The 25348-nt window shown below is 38.2% G+C and overlaps 1 protein-coding gene across 4 annotated transcripts in view; it reads left to right on the top strand.

Moving 5' to 3' along the window:
* Adgb (androglobin) overlaps positions 1-25348 on the top strand; it is a 171154-nt gene that overhangs the window by 64730 nt on the left and 81076 nt on the right. For all 4 annotated transcript variants that reach the window (XM_047558383.1, XM_047558381.1, XM_047558380.1 and 1 more), the window contains 5 exons: positions 6178-6307; positions 20696-20729; positions 21493-21673; positions 22445-22508; positions 23947-24049. In XM_047558383.1, coding sequence (XP_047414339.1) covers positions 6178-6307; positions 20696-20729; positions 21493-21673; positions 22445-22508; positions 23947-24049 — 512 coding nt within the window. The remainder of the gene's footprint in view (positions 1-6177; positions 6308-20695; positions 20730-21492; positions 21674-22444; positions 22509-23946; positions 24050-25348) is intronic.

Here is a 25348-nt window from a genome sequence, read left to right as displayed (position 1 = left end):
TGTTTCTGGGTTTTCACCAGAATCATCTTTTGTGAAGTATGCGCATGACAACACAGGCTTTTTGTTAGCCTCGGCCTATTATGCAGTTCCAAAACTGCCCCCACATTTTTAGGTAGTTGTTGTAGCAGCAACCATGACTTCTCAGCATCCGTTTTCTGTCTATTTAGGCTGCTGTAACAAAATACCATAAAGTAGATGACTTTTGATTAGCAAAATTTTACTTGATTGTTCTGGAAGCTAGGAAATTCAAGATCAAGGTGCCAATCGACTTAATATTTGGTAAGAAACCTGCTCCTCATGCAAATTGCTCTCTGGCTTTCTCCTCACATGGTGGAAGGGGCAAATAAATTCTCTGGAGCTTCTTTTTCAAGGGCACTAGTCCCATTCATAAGGGTTCTGTCCTTGCGACCTAATCACCTTCCAAAATCTGAACCTCCTGATACCGGTACCTCAGGGGTTAGGAATTAACATGAATTCCGGGGTACGCACACATATTTAGACCACAGCACTTCCCTGACCCTGTATCTCTCACATTTTGTGATATTTCAAAGGGTTTTCCAGAGGAATTTAGTTCTTCCCCCTAGAGAAATAACCTGCGAAGCTGCTGAAGTAATATGTTTTTTATTTCCTTTCTATATGAAAAACCTTCAAATATTTGACAATTGTAAGCCTACTCCATTTTCTTTATGCTATCGGTTTTTAGATAGTTAAAAGATTATCGTGTGAATCGACTTTTCATCCCCACTGTACCTTTCAGCGCTGAAAGCCCATGGGATTTCTTTTCCTAGTAAAGCTACTATGAATATAGCTTCTGTCACTTGGGACATAATCAGCCTTAACTGATGCTGCAATGTAGTATAAATAAAATGCAGTTTTATCATCGCTGTCATTAATGCGATCAAAATTTGTGCTTTAGTAACTTCTTGTGATGCATGTATAATGAAAGTATTAAATTAAGTCTGTTTCTGAAGAGAGCTTTTTCAATGTCTTTCTTAATTCCTTGATGAATCATATTCAGCATTCAGTAGTAACTGCTGTCTTATTATGTCAGAGGGACCTTCAGGACTTGATAAAATACAATTAATTACCCTAACACTCAATGACCCCAGACTACTGGCCCTTTCTGGCTCTTATTTTTCTTACTCCCTAAGTTATAATTTTGCTTCCACACTACAAATGCTTCCTTTATTATACTTAATATTGTCTGTTTCTGGTAGCTTTGTCTCTTCCCAATTTGTCTGTAATGCAGTGAGAAACATTACTAGATTCTTAGAATTATTTAACATGGGCTGATATATTCTGATAATGAAGACCTCGAGGATCAACGTATGGGCTTTGTATCTATACTGTAACACTTTGATATTTAATACAGTACATTGCATATAGTAGGTACTTCCAAAATATTAATTGAATTGATAATATTTTGAGGCATATAAGTTATCCAGGATTTTTATTATATTCCATCTAATATGGTAGTCACAAGGCACAAGTACTATGAGAGTCTAAGTTACTTAATAGTATGTAAAATTAAAAACTAAGTTCCCTAGTTAAATCAACACCATTCAAATTTCTCAATAGTCAAATATTTTAAATGAACATTGAATAATATAAATGTATATGTGAACCTGCCCATAATTGTAGTATTTTATTATAATGCTGTTATTGCATTATTTTTAGTTTTTATTTCAAGCTATATTTCTATTGACAGATTAAAATAAGTAAAGCAAACTCACTTATATAACACAGCTATGTAAATTTTTCTTTGTCCTATTAGAAAGGCCAATAGAATTTAATTGTTTAATATGATAAAATATTTCAATATTTTCAGTCAATTCTATTTCATAGAAATTTATGCTTTGATGAAAAACATACTAAAATTCATATCAATGCAGTGATTATAGGAAAGGAATGTTTCTTGCTTTCTCTTTATAGTAATCTATACTCATTTTAAGTTAAATTTTGAATTGGTTAAATATGGCCTACTTTGAACTGGCTGGCATAGAACTTGAGAAGAGCAAGATGAACCTTCCTATCAGGAATGTGAAAGTAGTGTTGGAGTAAATAAAGAATTTACTAGCAAAGGAACTGGAGTTTGTGTGAGAAGAAAGCTTATTTGTCAAGAACAATATGTGAGTTTATTAATGTAATCATATTTAAATTACCCCTCAATAGAACTGTAAAAATATAAAATGGATGTAAAATTATTTTTGAAAAAGGAGTTCTAGGCCCAAGAAATATAATAAACCAAATTAAGAACTCAGTAGGTGTGTTTAATAACAGGTTACATTCAGCCAAAAAGAGAATTAGCAAAATGGAAAATAGGTCAGAAGATAATATTTAGACAGAAGCATGGAGAGAAAAAGAGAGAGAGAGAGAGAGAGAGAGAGAGAGAATAAAGAGTAAATTAGAAGACATATGAGACAAGTTGCAAATGACCACTGCGGTTTTTAGTGCATATCAAGAAGTATAGCAGGTAGCCTCAGAAATAAAGGATAAATATTCAGAAATAATAATAGTGGCCCAAAGTACCCCAGAAGTATAAAATTAAAGTCAAGATTGAATAAATTCTGAAAACACCAAACAATATAAATACAAAGAACACCACAACTAGGCACATCATAATCAATCCAAGATAAACATAATGCAATGAAATTCAGATATGCATGAAATGAAAGAATCACTGCTACACAACGCACCAGTGAATGAATCTCAAAAGAAAAAAAGAAGACCAAAGAAATCTGGTGTAAAGTTATATGGTTCGCTTTTAATTATTCTCTTAATGCGCATTAGTAACAGAAAAGTTTCAAGAGTGATAGATGTTTTTAGGTCGTGGTGGCAGTTATGGTGGGGAGTGGTCACCCGACCTGGAAGGTGCTCTGCAAGGTGCTTGTGGGGTACTGTTGACACTCAGTCCCTTCCTCTGAATGGTGGCGATACCACCATGAGAACGCTGAAGTGTTTCAGCAAGTGTGTATTATGAGGGCACTTTCAACAATGTGTTTTCCACTCTTTAATAATTGTTGGTCAGCTGATATCATAAGGTGTAATTGTTCTAATATAAAATATTTGAATATTTTCAATTTTATTTCATATATGAAAGATGTAATGGACACACATCTAATGCCACCAGGTGGGCTTTTGCCTTTTCTTGAATATACTATAATCCACCATGGGAATGTAAGTTGAAAAGGGAAAAAGAATCTGTTAGTTACACTTTCCTGCTTGTAGAGACACATTACATCATAGTTAATTTACATTTCTACAGATTTTATATATAAATTTGAGAATATTAGAAATGCTCAACTTTTACCTTCAAGGTTCTATTAATTTTTTGCATCAATGGTTGAATGCTAAGGTGCATGGGGAGAGACCCCTACACAGCACAGGTAGACAAATAGTAACAGTTAGTAGTGACAAGCCACGAGGGAGAGCTTAATAAACAGAAAAAAAAAAAAATTGTTCTACATTGGTTTTAAAAATCTGTTACTATTACCAATTCATAAATCTAGTTTTACTCAAACTTCTGTTTCAATTTATAATAAATATTTTTAATAGTAAATCAATTTCTAGAAACATTTTAAATAAATTAAATTTATCTAAAAATTTCAAATTGCATTTACAGGTATACACACATGTACATATATACATATTTTCTTTTTAAGTACTTTAAAAGCTGGAACTTGTAGCAAAAAGAACAAAAACAAAAACAAACAAAAAACCTTGCCAAGTATTTAAATCATCACAAAAAGTCATATAACCAAACTCATGTACTTACAGACACTTAATTTTTCCTATAGATACCATTAGTGTTCATAAACCAAAATTTTCTTGTGACTTTTAGCTTCATCATTAAATATCAAGCTATACATTTAAGCCTAATTTATTAGATTATGTACCAAGCTAAATACCACATACAGTGCCTTAGTTTCTGTCTGTTGCTAAAACAAAAATATAGACTGGGTAACTTATGAGCAACAGAAATTTATTTCTCACAGTTCTGGAAGCTAGAAGTACAAGATCAGGTGCCAGCAGAGCTGGTGTCTGTGGTACTTCCTGTGTCATGGATGACATTTTTATCTCTGCAACCTCATGCAGTGAAAGGGCCAAAGGACACGTCTCTGTGGTCTCTTTTGTAAGGGCACTAATGCCAATCATGAGGGCTCCACTCTCATGACCTAATGACCTCCCAAAGTCTCCATCTCAAAATGCCAGCACGGGAGATTAGGTTTTAACATTCGAATTTGGAGAAATGCAAACATTCAATCTACAGCAATACACATGGATTTTCTTTAAACAACATAAAAATGTTTATACTTAATAATTTTTATAATTAATTTTATCAGAAATTAATTAAAATTTACCACTGTATTAGTCAGGATTCTCCTAAGAGTGCCAATCAGTTGGGTAAATAGATGATAGCTAGGTGAGGGGGGATTCCTTGGGGGAATAGGATCACGCATTTGTGGAGGCTGGGAAGTCCCACCGTAGATCATCTACAAGCTAAAAAACCAGGAAGGCCACAGTGTGACTATCCAAGTCCACAGGCCTCAGAGCCACAGAAACTCATGTTGTATCATTGCATCTGATGTTGGAGGCTGAGGAACTGCTGGTGCAAGTCCCAGGGTTCAAAGGCCAGAGAATGTGGAGAGCTGATCTCCAAGAAAGTATGTTCCAGGAGGTAGAGAATGAATTTCCCTTTCCTTTGCTGCTTTGTTCTGTCAAGGCCCACAGCCTTGGACGGTGCTGCCCACACCGAAGGCTGATCATTCCCTTCAGCCCGCTGCTCACACATCAGGCTCCTCCAAAATACCCTCACAGACCCACCAAGAGTATTGCTTTACCAGTTAGCGAGGCTTTCATTAATTCAGTCAAGTTAACACCTGAAATTAGCTATCCCCTCTACTAAGACTATGGTTTTGTTGTCCAAGTAAATTTTGGGTTATCTTTCAGCTGATTGAGTTTGAGTACTAATCAGAGATTAGCTGGTTAGGAGAACTGCAGCTGCAGACCAGCAGGAAAAATTTTCTCACAATTTATATTATGCCCAGCTTTTAAGAATCTCTGTGCCCACAGGAACCATAAATGAGTTTATTTCATAATCCAAATTCTCTTACCTGATTTTCTTTCATTCAGTTTTATTATGTGATTAAGGTGGATGAAATTCTAATACCCAGAATTAGGTGACTTCATTGCTTGATTGGATTCAACTAATCTGTTCCCTGCTTGAATCCTTATGAATTTATCTGCATATCTATGTTATCTGGCAGAGTTCAGCACAAAAATGTGAACAGCATCTCATCCTATATGAAAGTCGTGTCCTTTGTCCCGCCTTGCTGTACAGTCAGAGTTTTCAGATCAACATAAGAGCAAGCCCCTTCTTGGCAAACCCTTCAAAGTGGTCCCTGTAACAACTTTCCCTCCTTGGAAGGCTGTCACCGTAGCAACAGGCCAGGTTTGCCCATTCTAGTTCTATATTAAAATGGGAGTCTCATAAATATGCTTGTGCTGCCATCTAGTGGCCGATTTATATAAATCAGAGCCGTTTTCGTTTCAAGTAACTGAAATCAACAAGGAAAACTTGTTTAGTTTTACTGAATGCACTGGGAAAACAGTGTCAAGTTTATAACTTCTATACATGTAGAATTTAATTGTTACTTTTTGAACATAGCTGTATGTAGTATGACAAATGTGTTTTTACTGTGTGTATAAAATTCTAGATCTGGCAATAGTGATTTGGGGTGATATCAATTATTCAAAAGGAATTATTAAAAATACTTGTGTAGATAAATATCATAGTTATGAACTTTAGTACTCAGCATTCTTGATTAAATGTATGACTCTGAGCTCTATTTCACCAACACATACCCTAAAAATTAATTAAAACAATTCTAAATATCTGATTCCTATGTCTTGATCATCAACATCCAGATGGTTACCATAGCTTTAAAATAAAGAGGGTCCTAGAGAACTTGTATACTGATACATTGACTGATTTCCAATATTTCTTCAGTAGTACAGAAGGGAGACCATGTTTTAACATGAAGCTTAAGAAATTACAGGTTGTAAAAAGATGAGAATGACAAAATGAACAATATCAGAACTTTCTCTTGTTGAAAAACTGCTAGTAACTCAAAGAGATTAAATTTATGGGAGTTTTGTGCTCTTTCCCCCCATTAGGCATTACGTACAATCTCTTATTAAGAAAGGGGTAACTCCAGGATCTGGTTTATCTTCTCTCATGGAAAGTGATGAAACTTCAAGCTTCAGCCAGCCAGATCTGAATCAAGTAATGGGAATGCTGACCCAGGTATTTGGCCTAACCTTTAGTTACAAGGGATTTTTGTTCATCAATTGGGAAACATATGCATACAAAGAATGTATATTAGGATTTGAACAGCATAAAGAATACTATTAAAATAAATCTTATGTATCTGTAACTTAGGTGAGAAAATGGAATATTGATCAGCCCCTGTATGTCTCCTCTGGGGTATTTTCTATCTGCCATTCAGACTTTGGTATTAATCAAATCCTATACTTTTCTAATTTTGCCATATATATATTTCTAATTGATATACATCCAGGTTTAATTGTTGCATCATTTATTATTTATTTATTTAAATGGGATCTTAATGTTTTAATTCTTCTGAGATGTCTCACTTAACATTTTGTGAGATTCCTCTCTTATTGCATTTCAAAGTTCATTCATTTCACTGACCAGCGGTTTTTTATTGTAAAACAATGCTATAGTTTTGGAAAATGTACACAGTATTAATGGCTATATTCATCACTTCTTATTTCTTAATGCTGTAAGCAGTGCTACCATGATTATTTTGGGGCTGGGTACTGGAAAATGAACCCAGGGGTACTCTACCACTGTGCTACATCCCCGGTCCATTTGTTTATTATTTATTTATTTATTTATCTGAGGCAGGGTCTCACGAAATTGCCTAGGCTGGTCTCAACCTGGAGGTCCTCCCACTTCAGCCTCTGGAATATCTGGGATGACAGGCCTGTGCCAAGGCACCCAGCTTACCGTGGTTATTCTTAATGTCCCCACATAACCTGTATACAAGTTTCTTTAGTTGCGACCTTTATTACCTTTTCTGTATGGTGGCTCCCCTTTACAATCACGTTAAACTTCAGTGCTCGGTGAAAGCAACTCGTCTCTCTCTGCATATTAGTTAACTGAGGACTGGATAGGGAATGGTGGAAGCAGTCTGGGTTAGCACTGTCAGAACACCAACCTCACTGTTTGATAGGTGAATGACTGGCATGCAAAGTTGACAGATAGTGGCCAACTTTAGGTCACACCAGCATCTGTAGACAGGAAGATATGACCTCATGAAACAACAATGGGTCTAATGACTGTTGTCCTTTCAAGGTAGTGATGGGCATGGCTGACCCTTCATGATATTTTCAACAGTTTTCATATAATATAAAATATTGAAAATATTGTGATTTCTTTTGTAGGTAGGATCCAAGTTATTGCTATTAACATTGTGGCTCTTTTTTTGCTTACAATGATAAATTGATAACTGAAGAAAACGCTGAAATCCCGTTTAAGATGTAATCATGTTAATCATCTGTGGTTTTTTTTGAAATCTAACCATGGACCCAAATGGACATTAGATTAGGAACCAGTGCTCTAGGATGTTGTGTGAGTGAGCTTTCCAACGCAGTGACAAAATACCTGAGAAGATCGACCAAAAGGAGAAAAGATTTATTGAGTTCCTGTTGCTTGGCCATGATAAGGCAGAGCAACATGGCAGAGAAGGCCTGGTGGAGCAGAACTGCTCACCTCACTGAAACTGGAAAGCAGAGAGAGAAGAAGGGGCAAGGAGCAAGCTGGACCTTTCCAGAGCACACCCAAGTGACCTGCTTCCTGCAAACAGGCCCCACCTCCTGCAGTGTCCACCTTCCAATAGTCCATTCAATTATGAACCCATCAGTGGATTTATCTATTGAGGAGATCAGAGCCTCATGACCCAGTCACTTCCCAATATTCCTACCTCTGATCTCTGCTACACTGGGGGACAAGCTTTTAACACATGAGCCTTTGGGGGCCATTCCATTTCCAACCGGTGACATATGAATCTGGAATATAATCAGTTGATCATGGAGCATTCAATTGCTTAATCATACAAAAAATACCAAGCAATCTTCCAGTCTGAGTGTCCCAATACCTACTTCTCTCAGCACTGAATACAAGTTTTCTTTTTTCTGCATACTGTCCAACATTTAGTACTACACGATATTTGTCAAGATACAAGGTGTAAAAGGGTGTTTTATGCATAAAATAGGAAATATAGTCACATTTTCAAAAATAAAAAGTGTATGCATGCTTCCATATATGTCTCTCTCCATCTTCAATCTTCTGTGGGAAACTGTTAGAATTTCTTTATGCAAATGCAAAGAAATAACCCAGGTCCAGGGGTGCACACCTGTAATCCCAGCTGCTTGGGAGGCTGAGGCAGGAGGATTGCCCACCTTGGCAACACAGCATGACTCTGCCTCAAAAAAAAGACTGACAATGTAGCTTGGTGGTAAAGTACCCTGGGGTTCAATCCCAGTTTCATAGTGGAAAAAAAAAGAGAAGAAAGGAAAGAAATACACATGCAAAAACACAATATTCCACAACTTCCTTTTTATCCAAATATTAACAAACAATTTTAAACTACTTTTTATATACTGGTCATAATTTTAATCTACACCTGAGTAATGTCTTCATTCTGAGCTGAATAATATTTTTTGTGTGAATGAACCATAGTTTATTCCTACTAACCTCTGTAAATGCACCATTGGGTCCTTTCCTATCTTTTGTTGCCATAAATAATGCTCCTGTAAATGAAATACATGCAGTGGTATTATTTAATCAACAAATAAAATTTCATTGGAATTTTTTATTATGGTTATTGTCAATATTCTCTGTAGGCTTGGCATTATTCAGCATTTGCAGCCAGAATGTATGAATATTTCCTTATAGCCTCAGAGGGGCATGGTGAATTTTATTTTCAATTTTCATTAAGCAGATTGGTAAGAAAAAGTAGCTTATTTTCTTTTAAGTTTCTATTTAGCTGATAAAGTGATTAATATCTTTCTGTATGCTGACTGCCATTTCTGTGTGGGATTCTGTGCAATGCCTGCTTTTGTCTTTTGCCTACTTTCTCTTTTCTCTAGGTTATAATATTTTGCTTTACTAATTCATAGAGATTCTTTGTGCAATGTAAATACTTACCCTTTATTAATTATATGTGTTGTGTATATTTTATCCAAGTTTTTCTCTCATCTTTTTCACTTTCTTATTGTCTCTTTCTTTCTAATCTATGTCTAATTAACAAAATATCATATTTATGATGTACAGTATGGTATTCTGAAATGTGTATATATTATCGAATGGCTAAATTGAGCTAACCAACATGCTTAACATATTTTTTTGCTGTGCAAACACTTAAAAACTACTCTCTAAACAATGCTTAATGATACATTACTATTAATTACACTCACCATGTGGTGCTGAGAGCCATCTATGAATCATGTGTCTGAATTAGGCAATGACAGAGCCATTAAGCAGGGAAGCCTGCTCTTAGAAGCTCCCAGTCAGAATCCACTGGTTTGAGAAAGCCTGATTCAAGTGGCGCCCTGTCTTAGCTCAGGGCTTAAGTTCAAGTACTGCCTTCTTGAGATGCGTGCAGCTTGCCAAACACCAATCAACCTGTTTATTGCAAGACCCCTGCCACACAGGGAAACAAGCACCCAAACAAAACTCCTCCCACTGAACCTTTATCCCTGCCTTTGACATCCTCCCCCTTAAATAAAGAATTGGGACCTTTTTCAGTTGTTCAGTTCCAGTTCCTATCAGGCCTGGAAGACCCATCAGCTGCTCCACTTTTTAAATCTAACTTTTAGCTTTGTCTCTGATCTTTTACTGATTATTTCAGACTTTTTAATTTTCTCAGGTGGCTCTGAGCAGGAACCTGCTCTGTTAGGGTGCTGGCACTCCATCAATGTGGCACATTAGATCTCTTAAACTTATTCCCAAACTCCAAAAAATATAAAATTCCTCTAACCACTATAATCCACTCAACCCATCCACTATTCTATAAATGTCAGTTTCTGTCTTGGACACATCACCTCCTGGATTCCTCTGATTTCTTGTTTTAGCACAAAACGGATGACTGGCACCTGTCTTCCTGGGACTTCCTTCGGTCTCCCTTCTCTGATGGATTTCCTTTTAGGGAGACCATGCTTTCTTTCTTAGTTTATACCCTAGTTTTGATGCAGTACATCTTCCAGTACTTCCTACAATAAGATGTATGGGAAGTAAAAATTATGAGCACTTGCTTACTTGAAGGTGCCTGTATTCCACCCTCCCACCTGGTTGATATTTGGGCAGAATATGAAATTCCAGTTTGGAAGTCATTTTCTTCATAATTTTGAAGGTCTCATTAATCCCTGATTCCACTTTCAAGCATTCTTGACAATGCAAGTGACATTCTGATTCTTAATGCGTATGCCACTTGCCGCCCCACTCTAGAAAGTTTTAGGATTATCTTTTCTTTCTTGGTGTAGTATGATTTCACAGTGATTGTCCTGGGTTTGGGTCTCTTTTTGCATGAATTTTGCTGGGGTGTTCTGTGAGGTCCTTGGGAAGTCATGATTTTCAGTTCTGAAGAATTTTCTTATGTTGTTTCCTTGAGTATTTCTTCTTATTTTCTCTGCTTTCTTGATTTTCGGTTATATTCACCCCTTTCTCAATTTATCCTCCAATATACTTGATTTTTTTCCCTTTTGTTTTTCCTCTATTTGCCTTAACTTTAGATTCCAAATAAAAATGTTTAGCGGTGCTAAAATATGCATAACATTTATCATCTGAACTTTTTCAAATGTACAGTTCAGTAGCATTGAAGAAATTCACATTGTTGTATAACCAATATGCAAAACACTTTTCATCTTTAAAAGTTTAAACTTTCTCTCCAGACAACAACTCCCCTTTCCTCTTCTCCCAAATCCCTGAAAACTCCCTCTCTGTTTTCTATCTCTATTCACTTGATTGCTGTAGGTACCACATGTAAGGGGGAATCATAAACTATTTGCATTTGTGACTGGCTTATTTCCTTTAGTATCATCCTGTTCGTGGCAGGTGTTAGGAGTTTATTTTCCTTTGAAGGCTGAATAATATTCCATTCTATGCATACACCACATTGGGAATATCCATATATCCCTCAAGAGACTTTTGGTGGCCTCTACCTTTGGGCTGTCACAGACCAGGCCTCCATAACATGGTGTGATACACCTGTCTTTGAGACTCTGCTGTCAGTTCTTTGTGGGAAATGCCTAGAAGTGGAATTTCTGAATCCCATGCTAACCCTTTCGGGAGCCACCATCCTCTTTTCTGTAATGATTACACCATGCTGCTGTCCCTTCAACAGATCCTGAGTGTTCCTAATGAGTAGCGAGTTCAAACATCTTTTCGCGTGCTATTTGCCATTCGTGCATCTTCTTTGGAGAAATGAGTATTCAAGTCCTTTGCCTATTTTTCATGGGGGAGTCCTAGGGATGGAACCCAGGGCAGTTTACAACTGAGTTCCATCCCCAGCTCTTTTTAATTTTTGAGACAGGCTCTCCTTAAGCTGATGAGGCTGGCCTCAAGTTTGGAATCTTCCTGCCTCAGCCCCTGAATCTCTGGAATTACAGGCATGTGCCCAACACTTTTATCTGTTTTTTGATCAGGTTGCTTGGGGGTTTTGTTGTTACCTTTGTTCTTTGTAAAAGTTCTTAAGTTCTTTATATATATATATATATTTATTATTGTAAACAAATGGGATACATGTTGTTTCTCTGTACATGGCGTAAAGGCATACCATTTGTGTAATCATAAATTTACGTAGGGTAATGTTGTTTGATTCATTCTGCCATTTTTTCCCTTCCCCCCCACCCCTCCCACCCCTCCCCTCCCTCTATACAGTCCTTCCTTCCTCCATTCCTGCCCCCCTCCCTAAACCCAACTCCAACCCCAACACTAACCCCTCCCACCCCCCATTATGTGTCATCATCCACTTATTAGCGATATCATTCGTCCTTTGGTTTTTTGAGATTGTCTTATCTCACTTAGCATGATATTCTCCAGTTTCATCCATTTGCCTGCAAATGCCATAATTTTATCATTCTTTATGGCTGAGTAATATTCCATTGTATATATATACCACATTTTCTTTATCCATTCATCAATTGAAGGACATCTAGGTTGGTTCCACAATCTGGCTATTGTGAACTGAGCAGCTATGAACATTGATGTGGCTGTATCTCTGTAATATGCTGATTTTAAGTCCTTTGGGTATAGGCCAAGGAGTGGGATAGCTGGGTCAAATGGTGGTTCCATTCCAAGTTTTCTAAGGAATCTCCACACTGCATTCCAGAGTGGCTGCACTAATTTGCAGCCCCACCAGCAATGTATGAGTGTACCTTTCTCCCCACATCCTCGCCAACAAATGTTGTTGCTTGTATTCTTGATAATCGCCATTCTAATTGGGGTGAGATGGAATCTCAGGGTGGTTTTGATTTGCATTTCTCTTATTACTAGAGATGTTGAACATTTTTCCATATGTTTGTTGATTGCTTGTAGATCTTCTTCTGTGAAGTGTCTATTCATTTCCTTAGCCCATTTGTCGATTGGATTATTTGCATTCTTGGTGTAGAGTTCTTTGAGTTCTTTATAGATTCTGGAGATTAGCGCTCTATCTGAAGTATGATTGGCAAAGATTTTCTCCCACTCTGTAGGCTCTTTCTTTGCATTGCTGATAGTTTCCTTTGCTGAGAGAAAACTTTTTAGTTCGAATCTATCCCAGTTATTAATTCTTGCTTTTATTTCTTGTGCTATGGGAGTCCTGTTGAGGAAGTCTGGTCCTAAGCCGACATGTTGAAGCTCTGGACCTACTTTTTCTTCTATAAGATGCAAGGTCTCCGGTCTGATTCCGAGATCCTTAATCCATTTTGAGTTTAGTTTCGTGCATGGTGAGAGATATGGGTTTAGTTTCATTCTGTTGCATATGGATTTCCAATTCTCCCAGCACCATTTGTTGAAGAGGCTATCTTTTCTCCATTGCATATTTTTGGCCCCTTTTTCTAGTATGAGAAAATTGTATTTATTTGGGTTTGTGTCCGTGTCCTCTATTCTGTACCATTGATCCACCTTTCTATTTTGGTACCAATACCATGCCGTTTTTGTTACCATTGCTTTGTAGTAGAGTTGAAGATCTGATATTGCGATACCCCCTGCTTCACTCTTTCTGCCAAGGATTGCTTTAGCTATTCTGGGTTTTTTATTCTTCCAGATGAATTTCATAATTGCTTGCTCTATTTCTGCAAGGTACATCATTGGGATTTTAATTGGAATTGCATTGAATCTGTATAGCACTTTTGGTAGTATGGCCATTTTGACAATATTAATTCTGCCTATCCAAGAACATGGGAGATCTTTCCATCTTCTAAGGTTTTCTTTAATTTCTTTCTTTAGTGTTCTGTAGTTCTCATTGTAGAGGTCTTTCACCTCTTTTGTGAGATTGATTCCCAAATATTTTATTTTTTTCGAAGCTATTGTGAATGGGGTAGTTTTCCTAATTTCTCTTTCTGAAGATTCATCGCTTATGTATAAAAATGCCTTAGATTTATGTGCATTGATCTTATATCCCGCTACTTTACTGAATTCACTTATGAGATCTAAAAGTTTTCTGGTGGAATTTCCTGGTTCCTCTAAGTATACAATCATATCATCAGCAAATAGGGATAGTTTGAGTTCTTCTTTTCCTATTCGTATCCCTTTAATTTCTTTGGTCTGTCTAATTGCTCTGGCTAGAGTTTCAAGGACGATATTGAATAGAAGTGGTGAAAGAGGGCATCCCTGCCTTGTTCCAGTTTTTAGAGGGAATGCTTTCAGTTTTTCGCCATTTAGAATGATATTAGCCATGGGCTTAGCGTAGATGGCCTTTACAATGTTAAGGAATGTTCCCACTATCCCTATTTTTTCTAGTGTTTTGAGCATGAAGGGGTGCTGTATTTTATCAAATGCTTTTTCTGCATCTATCGAAATAATCATGTGATTCTTGACTTTAAGTCTATTGATATGGTGAATTACATTTATTGATTTCCTGATGTTGAACCAACCTTGCATCCCTGGGATGAAACCCACTTGATCATGGTGCACTATCTTTTTAATATGTTTTTGTATGCGATTTGCTAAAATTTTGTTGAGAATTTTTGCGTCGATGTTCATTAAGGATATTGGTCTGAAATTTTCTTTCCTTGATGTGTCTCTGTCTAGTTTAGGAATCAGGGTAATATTGGCTTCATAGAATGAGTTTGGGAGGGTTCCCTCCTCTTCTATTTTCTGGAATACTTTGAGAAGTATTGGAATGAGCTCTTCTTTAAAGGTTTTGTAGAACTCGGCTGAGAACCCATCTGGTCCTGGACTTTTCTTTGTTGGTAGGCTTTTGATGACTTCTTCTATTTCATTACTTGAAATTGGTCTATTTAAATTGTGTATGTCCTCCTCGTTCAGTTTAGGCAATTCATATGTCTCTAGAAACCTGTTGATGTCTTCGAAATTTTCTATTTTGTTGGAGTATAGGTTTTCAAAATAGCTTCTAATTATGTTTTGTATTTCAGTCTTGTCTGTTGTGATATTTCCTTGTTCATTCCGAATTTTAGTGATTTGGGTTTTCTCTCGTCTTCTCTTTGTTAGTGTGGCTAAAGGTTTATCAATTTTGTTTATTTTTTCGAAGAACCAACTATTTATTTTGTCAATTTTTTGTATTGTTTCTTTTGTTTCAATTTCGTTGATTTCAGCTCTCAGTTTAACTATTTCCTGTCTTCTACTACTTTTGGTGTTGGTCTGTTCTTCTTTTTCTAGGGCTTTGAGCTGTAGTGTTAGGTCATTTATTTTTTGAGTTTTACTTCTTTTATTAAATGCGCTCCATGAAATAAATCTTCCTCTAAGTACTGCTTTCATAGTGTCCCAGAGATTTTGATATGATGTGTCTTTGTTCTCGTTTACCTCTAAGAATTTTTAAATTTCCTTCCTAATATCTTCTGTTATCCATTCATCATATAATAGCATATTGTTTAATCTCTAGGTGTTGGAGTAGTTTTCTGTTTTTTACTCTTTCATTAATTTGTAACTTCAATCCATTATGATCTGATAGAATACAAGGTAGTGTCTCTATCTTCTTGTATTTGCTGACATTAGCTTTGTGGCATAATATATGGTCTATTTTAGAGAAGGATCCATGTGCTGCTGAGAAGAAAGTGTATTCGCTCTTGGTTGGATGGTATATTCTATAAATGTCTGTTAAGTCTAAATTTATTGATTGTGTTATTGAGATCTATGGTTTCTTTCTTCAATTTTTGTTTGGAAGATCTATCCAGTGGTGAGAGAGGCGTGTTAAAATCACCTAGTATTATTGTGTTATGGTCTATTTGGTTTCTAAAATTGAGAAGGATTTGTTTAACATACATGGATGAGCCACTGTTTGGGGCATAGATGTTTATGATTGTTATATCTTGCTGATTTATGATTCCCTTAAGCAGTATGAAATGTCCTTCTTTATCCCTTCTGACTAACATTGGCTTGAAGTCCACATTATCTGAAATGAGGATGGATACTCCAGCTTTTTGCTGAGTCCATGTGCATGGTATGTTTTTCCCCATCCTTTCACCTTTAGTCTATGGGTATCTCTTTCTATGAGGTGAGTCTCTTGCAGGCAACATATTGTTGGATCTTTCTTTTTAATCCAATCTGCCAGTCTATGTCTTTTGATTGATGAATTCAGGCCATTAACATTCAGGGTTATTATTGAGATATGATTTGTATTACCGGTCATTTGGTTCATATTTAAAATTTTTGACACATCTTGGTTCCTCCTTTATTTGACAGTTCCTTTAGGATAATTCCTCCCTTTGCTGATTTGCTTCTTTGTTTTTTATCTCTTCCTCATGAAATATTTTGCTGAGAATGTTCTGTAATGCTGGCTTTCTTTTTGTAAATTCTTTTAGCTTTTGTTTATCATGGAATGATTTTATTTCATCGTCAAATTTGAAGGTAAGTTTTGCTGGGTATAAGATTCTTGGTTGGCATCCATTTTCTTTCAGAGCTTGAAAAATGTTGTTCCAGGCCCTTCTAGCTTTTAGGGTCTGGATTGAAAAATCTGCTGATATCCGTATTGGTTTCCCCCTTAATGTAATTTGGTTCTTTTCTCTCACAGCCTTTAAAATTCTGTCTTTATTTTGTATGTTCGGTATTTTCATTATAATGTGCCTTGGTGTGGGTCTGTTGTAATTTTGTGTATTTGGAGTCCTATAAGCCTCTTGGACTTGATTTTCCATTTCATTCTTCAGATTTGGGAAATTTTCTGATATTATTTCATTGAATAGATTGTTCATTCCTTTGGTTTGTTTCTCTAAGCCTTCCTCAATCCCAATAATTCTCAAATTTGGCCTTTTCATGATATCCCATAGTTCTTGGAGATTCTGTTCATGATTTCTTACCATCTTCTCTGTTTGTTCAACTTTGTTTTCGAGGTTAAATATTTTGTCTTCAATATCTGAAGTTCTGTCTTCCAGGTGTTCTATCCTATTGGTTATGCTTTCTATGGAGTTCTTAATTTGGTTTATTGTTTCCTTCATTTCAAGGATTTCTGTTTGGTTTTTTTTTCAGTATCTCTAACTCTTTATTGAAATGATCTTTTGCTTCCTGTATTTGCTCTGTTAACTGTCGATTGGTGCAATCATTCAATGCCTACATTTGCTCTTTCATCTCATCGTTTGCTTCCCTAATCATTTTAATTATGTACATTCTGAACTCCCTTTCTGTCATTTCTTCTGCCATGCTGTTGTTGGATTTTATTGATGTAACATCTAGATTTGTTTGGGGCATTTTCTTCCCTTGTTTTCTCATATTGTTCAGGAATCAGTAGGTCATTAAGATATTGCAGATTTCCTCTATCGACTTATAATGTCCCTGAAGATTGCTAGTATATCCCCTCTTATCCTTCAGTAGCCTGAAGTCTTGGAGGAGGTTGATAATGCAGAGCTCCACAAAGAAGCTGCCTCTCTAGGGGTGGTGACCCTCAGGTGGTGTATATTCCCTGCTAGTGGGCAGAGGTGCCTCCACTTGTTGACCAATGGTCATCCAACGGGGAACTAGACTGCGGGCTGAGGCAAGGCCTGTTTGTGCCTGTGTCTCTGGTTTTACCGTCCCTGTGGGAAAACCTCACCTGGCAGGGAAGACTCACTCGGTGGGGACGTCTCGCTGGTCAGTTGCCCTCCTAGAGGTTCCCCTCAATCTACAACTACCACCTGGGCTGGGCTGTCTTCCTCTGCAATGTTCCCAGGGGCCCAGACCTACGTCCTGGACCTGGGAGCCTCACCCTCCGCAGGCGAGTCTCCTTGGGCTGCCTCTCCCAGAGAATCTGCCCGCAGCCCTGGAAACTTCGCTCTGCCCCTAGGCGTGTCTCTGTGCAGCTCTTCCAGCAAGAACCCGCCTAGCTCCTGGGACCCTGCTCTGCACCTAATCACCTGGCTATGTGGCCCCTCCTCTGAGCCGCCACCTGGAGCCCCGTACAATAGCTCCGAGACCCAGAGACCCGCCACACACCTCCTCCTCCGGACAGCTTCCGATGTAGTCACTAGGAGTCCAAGCAACTCACTTCGCGTCTCCTCCTCCCGCCAACCGCCCGTAGCCCTAGGCAGTCACTCCAAGTCCAAGTGACCCGCCCTGTTCCTCCTCCTCCTCCTCGGGGTAGCCCCCCAGGTGTTCAGGAGCGGTGACTCTGAGACCAAGTGACCCACCGCGCCCCTCCTCCAGGCAGGCCACCGGTGTTCAGGAGCGGTCGCTTTTAGTCCAGTCAACTCACCACTCGCCTCCTCCTCTGGCAACCGCCTGTGGTTCTGATGTAGTCACTCTTAGGTCAAGTGACCCACCTCGCTCCTCCTCCAGGCAGGCCACCGGTGTTCTGGAGCAGTTGTTCTGAGTTCAAACAGCTCGCCACGCAGCTCCTCCTCTGGCAACTGCCTGTGGCTCTGATGCAGTCACTCCTAGACCAAGCGACCCGCCGCACTTCTCCTCTTCCTCCGGGCAACCCCCCCGGTGTTCAGGAGCGGTCGTTCTGAGTTCAAACAGCTCGCCACGCAGCTCCTCCTCTGGCAACCGCCTGTGGCTCTGATGCAGTCACTCCTAGACCAAGCGACCCGCCGCGCTCCTCCTCTTCCTCCCGGCAACCCCCCGGTGTTCAGAAGCGCTTGTTCTGAGTCCAAACAGCTCGCCACGCAGCTCCTCCTGAGGCAGCCGTCTGGAGCCCCAGTGGTTGCTCCGAGTCCAAGCGCTGTGCTGAGCCGCCTCCTCTACGATGCTCCCAGTTGTCCGTGTTTAGCGCTCCTGTGGGGGGAGGGGCGTCTCGCCGAGCCACTCTACTTCACAAAGTTCCCTGCATTCCGGGGCTACTGCCCCATCCGGGATGCCTCCCCAATGGGAGAGACTCACCCAGCGGCTTTGAATTGGTCCCAAGTCTCTCACTATCTCCTCTTTTGAATCTTGCGTCCTGGAGTAACGTGAAATGCAGCCGCCCTCTTGAAAACAACCTCTTTATATATTTTTGATACTTATCATACATCGATTTGCGAGTACTTTTTCTCACTCTGTAAGTTATGGTTTTACTCTGTGGATTGTGTCCTTTGATGTAGGTTTTGTTTTTATTTTGATGCTCAATTTATCTATTTTTTTGCTATTGTTGCCTGTATTTTTAGTGTCACCAGGATCAAGGGGTTTCCCCATCTTTTTCTTAAAGTTTTATAGTTTGTCTTTTGTATTCATTTTACTGTCTAACCCTTTTATTGCATTTGCTTCACTTTGTCCTATATCCAGTTTCTAAGAACTCTCCCTTATTCTGTATTATTTTTATAGAATTCTCTTTTTTATATAGTTTTTTGATAGCTGAATATCCTCCTCCCTTTCCAATATCTCTGATATCATTATTTTATCATTATTTTTTAAATGCCCCCTATTTTTTTTTTTTTTTTTGTTGTTGCTGTTCTTCACTCATCTGTATTTATTACCCTTTAAAGCAGACTGTGGCTTGGGGACATTTCCATTCACAGGCCTTACTGAGTTACTTCCCTACCAAGCTATATCCCTCAGTAGACCAGACCAAATCTTTTGTTACTGAAGTGTTCTAGGATACACCTTGATGTTTAAAAGAGACCTATTTGTTACAATGACTTGAGTTTCATCTTCTTGGGATCCACTTTTTAAACTTTCGGTCCCCTGCAGTCACTCATTGCACATGCCCTGGTCCTCTAGAACCAAGTCTGCTGAGCTGAAATAGCTCACAAGGAAGAACTCTCCAGGGCTGGTTCTCCAAAGAAAAGTATCTAGAGGAGCAAAACTATAAACCTCCCTAGGTGTGTTATAATGCTCCCTATGTTACTGTTTCTGTTTTATTATGAATCTCCTCACCCTTACTCATGAATTTATATTTTTCATATAAGAATCTTGACTCAACTGTCCAAGGACACTTTATTGAGCATGAATACGTAAGGAATTCAAGGTGCTAAGAGCTGCTGAAAGGTCGCAGCCTGTGACACAGCTCAGCTTGTCAACTGGTGTCTTTAGCTTAGGAGAATTAGGGATGAATGGGCTTGATTTGGAGGAGAGGCTGGCTCCAAATGTCAATATCCCTGGGTTTTCCCTGACTCTGGGTCAGTTTCTACACTTGAGAGTCCCCTGATCTCCATCTGGGAGAACCACAAAGATATACCATGTATGTATCCATCCATGTCAAAGCTCAGTGCCAAGCAGCACAGAGGAACTTGGAGTCTCAACACTCAGCTTGTGGACTTTCACTTAAATCCTCTGGTTTCTGTACAGTAAGCTCTGCTGCTTTCCACACTTCTGTGAATTCAGATCTAGGGATTTCTCACTTAATTTCTCCATGAGGAAATTCCCAGTGTCTGTTTTAGGCAGAAAACCAGAAGGGATTAGAGAGAAGTGGAGTTCCTTATACAGTCTATCAATCCATTTCCATTATCTTCTATTAAAGATAGACGTGCTTCAGACTAGCACTCAGTAGCCTGTTATATCTACTCTACTATTTCTTCCTTTACTTGACATCAGTCAAACTATATACATTACCCATAGGCAGTCTATAAGAGTTTACACCATTTTATTTTTCTACACTTATTTTAATTGTGTTCCAGAGAAAACAGAGTTGTACATATGAATTCAATATAATTTCTCTATTAAAATGGTCAGGAACCATTTTTGTAAGTGAAACCAGCCTTTCTGGGTTCCATACACTAATTGACATTCATAATCTCGGTTTCTCTATTATTTATGGCAGGCGTCTCATGACAAGTAATATGTCCACTTAGGGATATCATTGTTTTAATTTAACTTTTGTTGTAAGGTTCAATCCTTTCATAAATGCATATATTTGGTTTTAATATCACAAACTTAAACCTCCAGCTGATGATTTAATTGCATTCACATCTTTTGAATTTGAAGATTAAAAACAAATTATCAGTTGTATATGTTCTAGTACAATTTTCTAGAAATGTTAAGGAGACTTAACAACTTCGATGCTTTGGGTAGCTGTAGTGTTTTGTTGGATTAAAAATCACTTCTTAATATGTCCCTTTTATTTCACAGGGTAATACTTCATCACAAATTATACTTGGGAAAGGTGGGTTAATCTTTTCCTGGCTTTTTTTTTTTTTAACCCAGTGAACACTGCAGCACACAAGGGTCTCTCCTCAACAGTGCTTAGCTCTCCCTTCACTTCTGCATCTCCTCTGATTTTTCTAGTCTAATTTGCTCTGAGCTAGAAAAAATGAGATATTTTTACTTATTTAATTTAATGTTTAATTCAAATTAAAAATGAAAAGGATCTGATTGCAAGTCTATACATACAGTCCATGCCTTCCAATGTGTGCACAGCCTGGTCAAAGTGCTGAAGCCTGCGTCATCTTCAGCTGGTGAACCAAGACTCAAATAGGATGCAGATCCAGAAAAATGTCATGTGGCATGCAGATACATAAAATCTGGGTCCAAGAATTCTACAAAAACTGTATGACAATGCTTGATAAATACCCAAGAATACACAAATTCGTGGACTATCGGGAATTATCAAATGGCTTACTGAAATCCATCGTAGGCAATAGAGCTGTCCAGTTTTCACTTTCCTTTGTTTTCTGAGCCTTCCTCAGTTATGTGAATATGTCTGTCTAGAGCAGATTTCAAATACCTAAGATAACTGATGTTCTAACCTCACAATTTCTAAAGAATGTGTTCAGAAATTTATCAATGATTTCAAAATTTCTGAACACTAATATGCATAGAATTTATGATCAAGTTTCCTTAGTGTATGAGATGTGTCTCCATAAATTTGAAGTATGTAAGTAAATGACTATCTCATTAAATGTCCCCTCTCCCCAAAAAATGAACAGATGAACAAATAGACCCTGGATTGAGTGATGCCCATCAAATGGATGGTACTGGTTTGGAAAAGGATGCTGTCAGTCAGATAATGGAAATACAAGAAAAATCACAGGAAGAACTTGTAACAATAAATAATGGTATTTCTAAAGAAATATGGTTAGATTTTGACGACTTCTGTGTATGTTTTCAGTAAGTATTCAGATGGGGATCATCAGACCCTACTGTGGTGGATAAATCCTTAGCTGAATTATTATGCAAATTTACATTAGGATATATTTTTGTATTTAATATGATGGTTATATTGACTATTAATTCTTAGCTATCATTAGAAAGAGTTAACTCGCCGGGCACGGTGGCACACACCTGTAATCCCAGCAGCTCAGGAGGTTGAGGGAGGAGGATGGAGAGTTCAAAGTCAGCCTCAGCAATGGTGAGGCACCAAGCAACTCAGTGAGACCCAGTCTCTAAATAAAATACAAAACAGAGCTGAGATGTATGTGGCTCAGTGGTTGAGTGCCCCTGAGTTCAATCCCCGGCACCAAAAAAAAAAAAAAAAAAAGAAAAGAAACGAAAGAAAATAAGAGTTAAGCCATATTTAGCTAGGTATTGGTATATGGAATAAAAGTTTTAAAGAGAAAAATAGATGTTTTGATTATTCACATAGAACAAACATTAAGAGCCAAATTCATCCTAAGTCAATTTCAGTTTCTTCTCAAGATTTGTTTGCTAAAATACCCATAACTTTTTCACTGAATCATTTTTGTTCCTTTAGGGCAATTAATTCAATACTCTTTATATATATATAAATATTTATATTATATATATTATAAATATTTATATATATATATATATATATTTAACTTTCTGTCTCTAATTATTTCATTTTGATTCTAAGAAACTCAACATATAGCACTGGTCTTTTCATATGATGAAAATAACCTCTTATAAATATTTTTTCAGGAATATATATGTATTTCACAAGCCAAGTTCTTATTGCCTTAATTTTCAAAAGTCAGAGTTTAAGGTAAATATATTATCTCTTAACTTTACCTTTGTATTCCTAAGTTTTTAGTAGAATCACACTAGCAGAAACACCTTCCGATTTCTCAAGTGTCTTTAAACTTTTCAGCCCTTATCAAAGCAATAAGACTCCACTAGCTGCAGTTCCTAAATGTGATCCACATCTGGTTATGTTTCAGTGGTTAAATATGGAGCTTCAGTATGATACAAATTCACAGAAATAAAAATTTGATTTGTGAATAAATGAAAGAGATGCATAAATAAATTCAGTATATTTGGTTTTAATTGATATTTACTGAAGAGTATGCAGTTCCTCAACCACAAGCACATTTTCACTACTCTGTCTGGTTTGAGGGATATATTCCCATGTTCTTCACTCTGTCTCGAAACTTTTGCTTCCATCCTTATTTCCTTCATCCAGCTAATGTCTAGAAGTTCTGCAGAGCAGAGCAGATATCCTTGACTTTCCCTGGTTATGACATCAGGGTCCACTAGCAGGACCTCATGCTTTCTGTCACCTCTGTACTTACCCACGTGTGACTTTCTGACCCATTCCAGCTGCCTGGCTCCTTCTCTGCACCCTTCCTGCCCCTCAGGTGATGTTAGCGTCTTCAGAAAGACTGCTTTTGTTTGCTACTGCAAGACTATTCATGGAATGATGTAAAAACTTAATAAGAAAGTGTTTAATGAGTTAACAAACCTTACTTAGGGTGGAATTTGGGGGACACTCTATGAAATGTATCCTGGGAGACTAAATTGCACTGAAACAAGAACCATTCAAGCCTCCAATGATAATCCCGCATGTCCATGAGCATTATACAGAGGCAGGGGAAGTAAGAAGTCCTTGAAATATTTTCTCCTATTGCTCATAACAAATAAAAAATACAAGCAGGCAGAGGAAAACATTTTGAGAATTCCTGGAGAGGTGCTCTGTAGCTGGTTGCCCACTCTGAAAGCAAGATTCAGGTCTTCATCCTTAATTAGGGATATAGTGCAATGTAGGCACTGAGATCGTAAGCAAGTAGCCTTTGCAATAGTTTCCAGGGAAGTTTTGGTTTTGCTCAGCACTGTATTACACCTCCAAAACAAAAACCCAGTCTGTGGCACCAGCAAGCAATGAGTACATTTCTGAATATCTTGTGAAAAGAAGGAAAAAAGGACTTCCTTTTCTTTACCCATGTAGAAGGCTTTGCTTCTCTTTCATATAGTGGTTTGTCTCACAGGGTCCCTACAGACCCAACCACTACAGACTACGGCCAGCATGCATCCAGTAGGATGTTTTCCATATTATTAAACTCATAAAGTGCTTACTGTGATGTCTAGAGTGAAGTGAGTTTCTTTCAAATGTCAGATATTATACTATATGTTGTCATTAGAATTAGAAAATAATAGCATGGATGAACTGGTAATAAGTACAATGATTGGCATCTAATTTCTTGCAGTTCTCAGATGAACGTGTATCCTACTATCTGTTTGTGGACAGCCTAAAACCTATCGAGCTCCTGGTTTGCTTTTCTGCACTGGTACGCTGGGGGGAATCCGGAGGTAAGAGGGCTCTGAATGATTGTCCAAATGTGCAGAGCACATGCAGCGAATGAACACGCAGTAAGATATTTAGGCCATGAAAGAAGCTTCCTCCCTTCCCTGAGTTCCTCAAGAGTCATTCAGGAAACCCAGGCCCCCTCCTCTGATGCTGTCCCTCCATGACACTGAGGACTGTGCCTCCTGCCACCTGCTCCTCTCCTGGCCACACTTGTCTATTCACCTCCTATTTTTCTTGTTATTATTTTTTATTCTTCCAACATCTTTTGAAATCATGAACTCTTTCTTCTTTTATTCAAAAATCCCAATGATCTTTTCCTCCACTCCATCTTGGCTCCTGCTACGGTCCACATGTGCTTCATCCCCTAAAGGTCCATGTGCCGGGGGCTTGGTGCCTAATGTGGTGATATTAGGATAGAAGAACCTTTAAGAGGTGGAACCTAGTGGGAAGAGACTAGGTCACTGGGGACACTGTCCTCAGAAAGGATTAGTTCCATGGAGTGAATTTGTTTTTATGAGAGTGGGTTCCTGTGAATGGAGGTCACCTGTCACCCAGCCCCCAATTTGGCCCTTTCTGCACATGGCCAGTTTCCATTATCTTTGTCTCTCCAGCATCTCAGACTGTGAGATAAGTAATCCTCTTTTCCTTCTAAAGTACCCAGCATCAAATAAACTAATACAGCCTCCTACACTCATGGTTAGTCTGTAAACTGTATTTACCATTGAAATGTCCTCTCAATTGTGTCTGATTCAAGCACTCACTTGATACCCGGCCCACCCTCAAGTTCACTCTCTAGAATTCCCAATCCTACAATTCCTGACCTACTGGAATTTCCATTCATGTACTCTACCAGTTCTTCTCTGTCCACCAATCTCCTTGTGTCCTTATGTCTCCACTTCCAGCAAAAGTTCTTTGGCCCTTCACTGTAATGATATCTTTGCACATCCCCTAAACACACTGTCTCTTACCCTCTCTCATCTTAATTTCTTAATAATAATCCCAATTCTGGTTAAACTTAACTCTATTCCCAACCCACGCTTGCAGCAGAGTAACGGAATATGATTGGAGAAGAAAAACAAACAAAATAAACAAACAAACAAAAACCTGACTAGCCCCACCCCACTTCACACTGAGGAACTCAAATCTCCACAGGAACTACAAATACTGCCAGCGTTTCTTAAGTTCACTTCTTCTCCACTCCCATTACTGTTTCAGCCTTTTAAGTCCCTACTTTCAAATTTTTAACATCCACTCTTACCTTCATTCATTTTCAGCTGATGGCCATGCTCCTGAATGTAATG

The sequence above is a fragment of the Sciurus carolinensis genome, chromosome 7 (assembly GCF_902686445.1).
Source record: "Sciurus carolinensis chromosome 7, mSciCar1.2, whole genome shotgun sequence".
NCBI classification, from domain to species: domain Eukaryota; kingdom Metazoa; phylum Chordata; class Mammalia; order Rodentia; family Sciuridae; genus Sciurus; species Sciurus carolinensis.
Note: the sequence above shows the minus strand (reverse complement) of the source record. Positions and strands in the feature narration are given on the sequence as shown.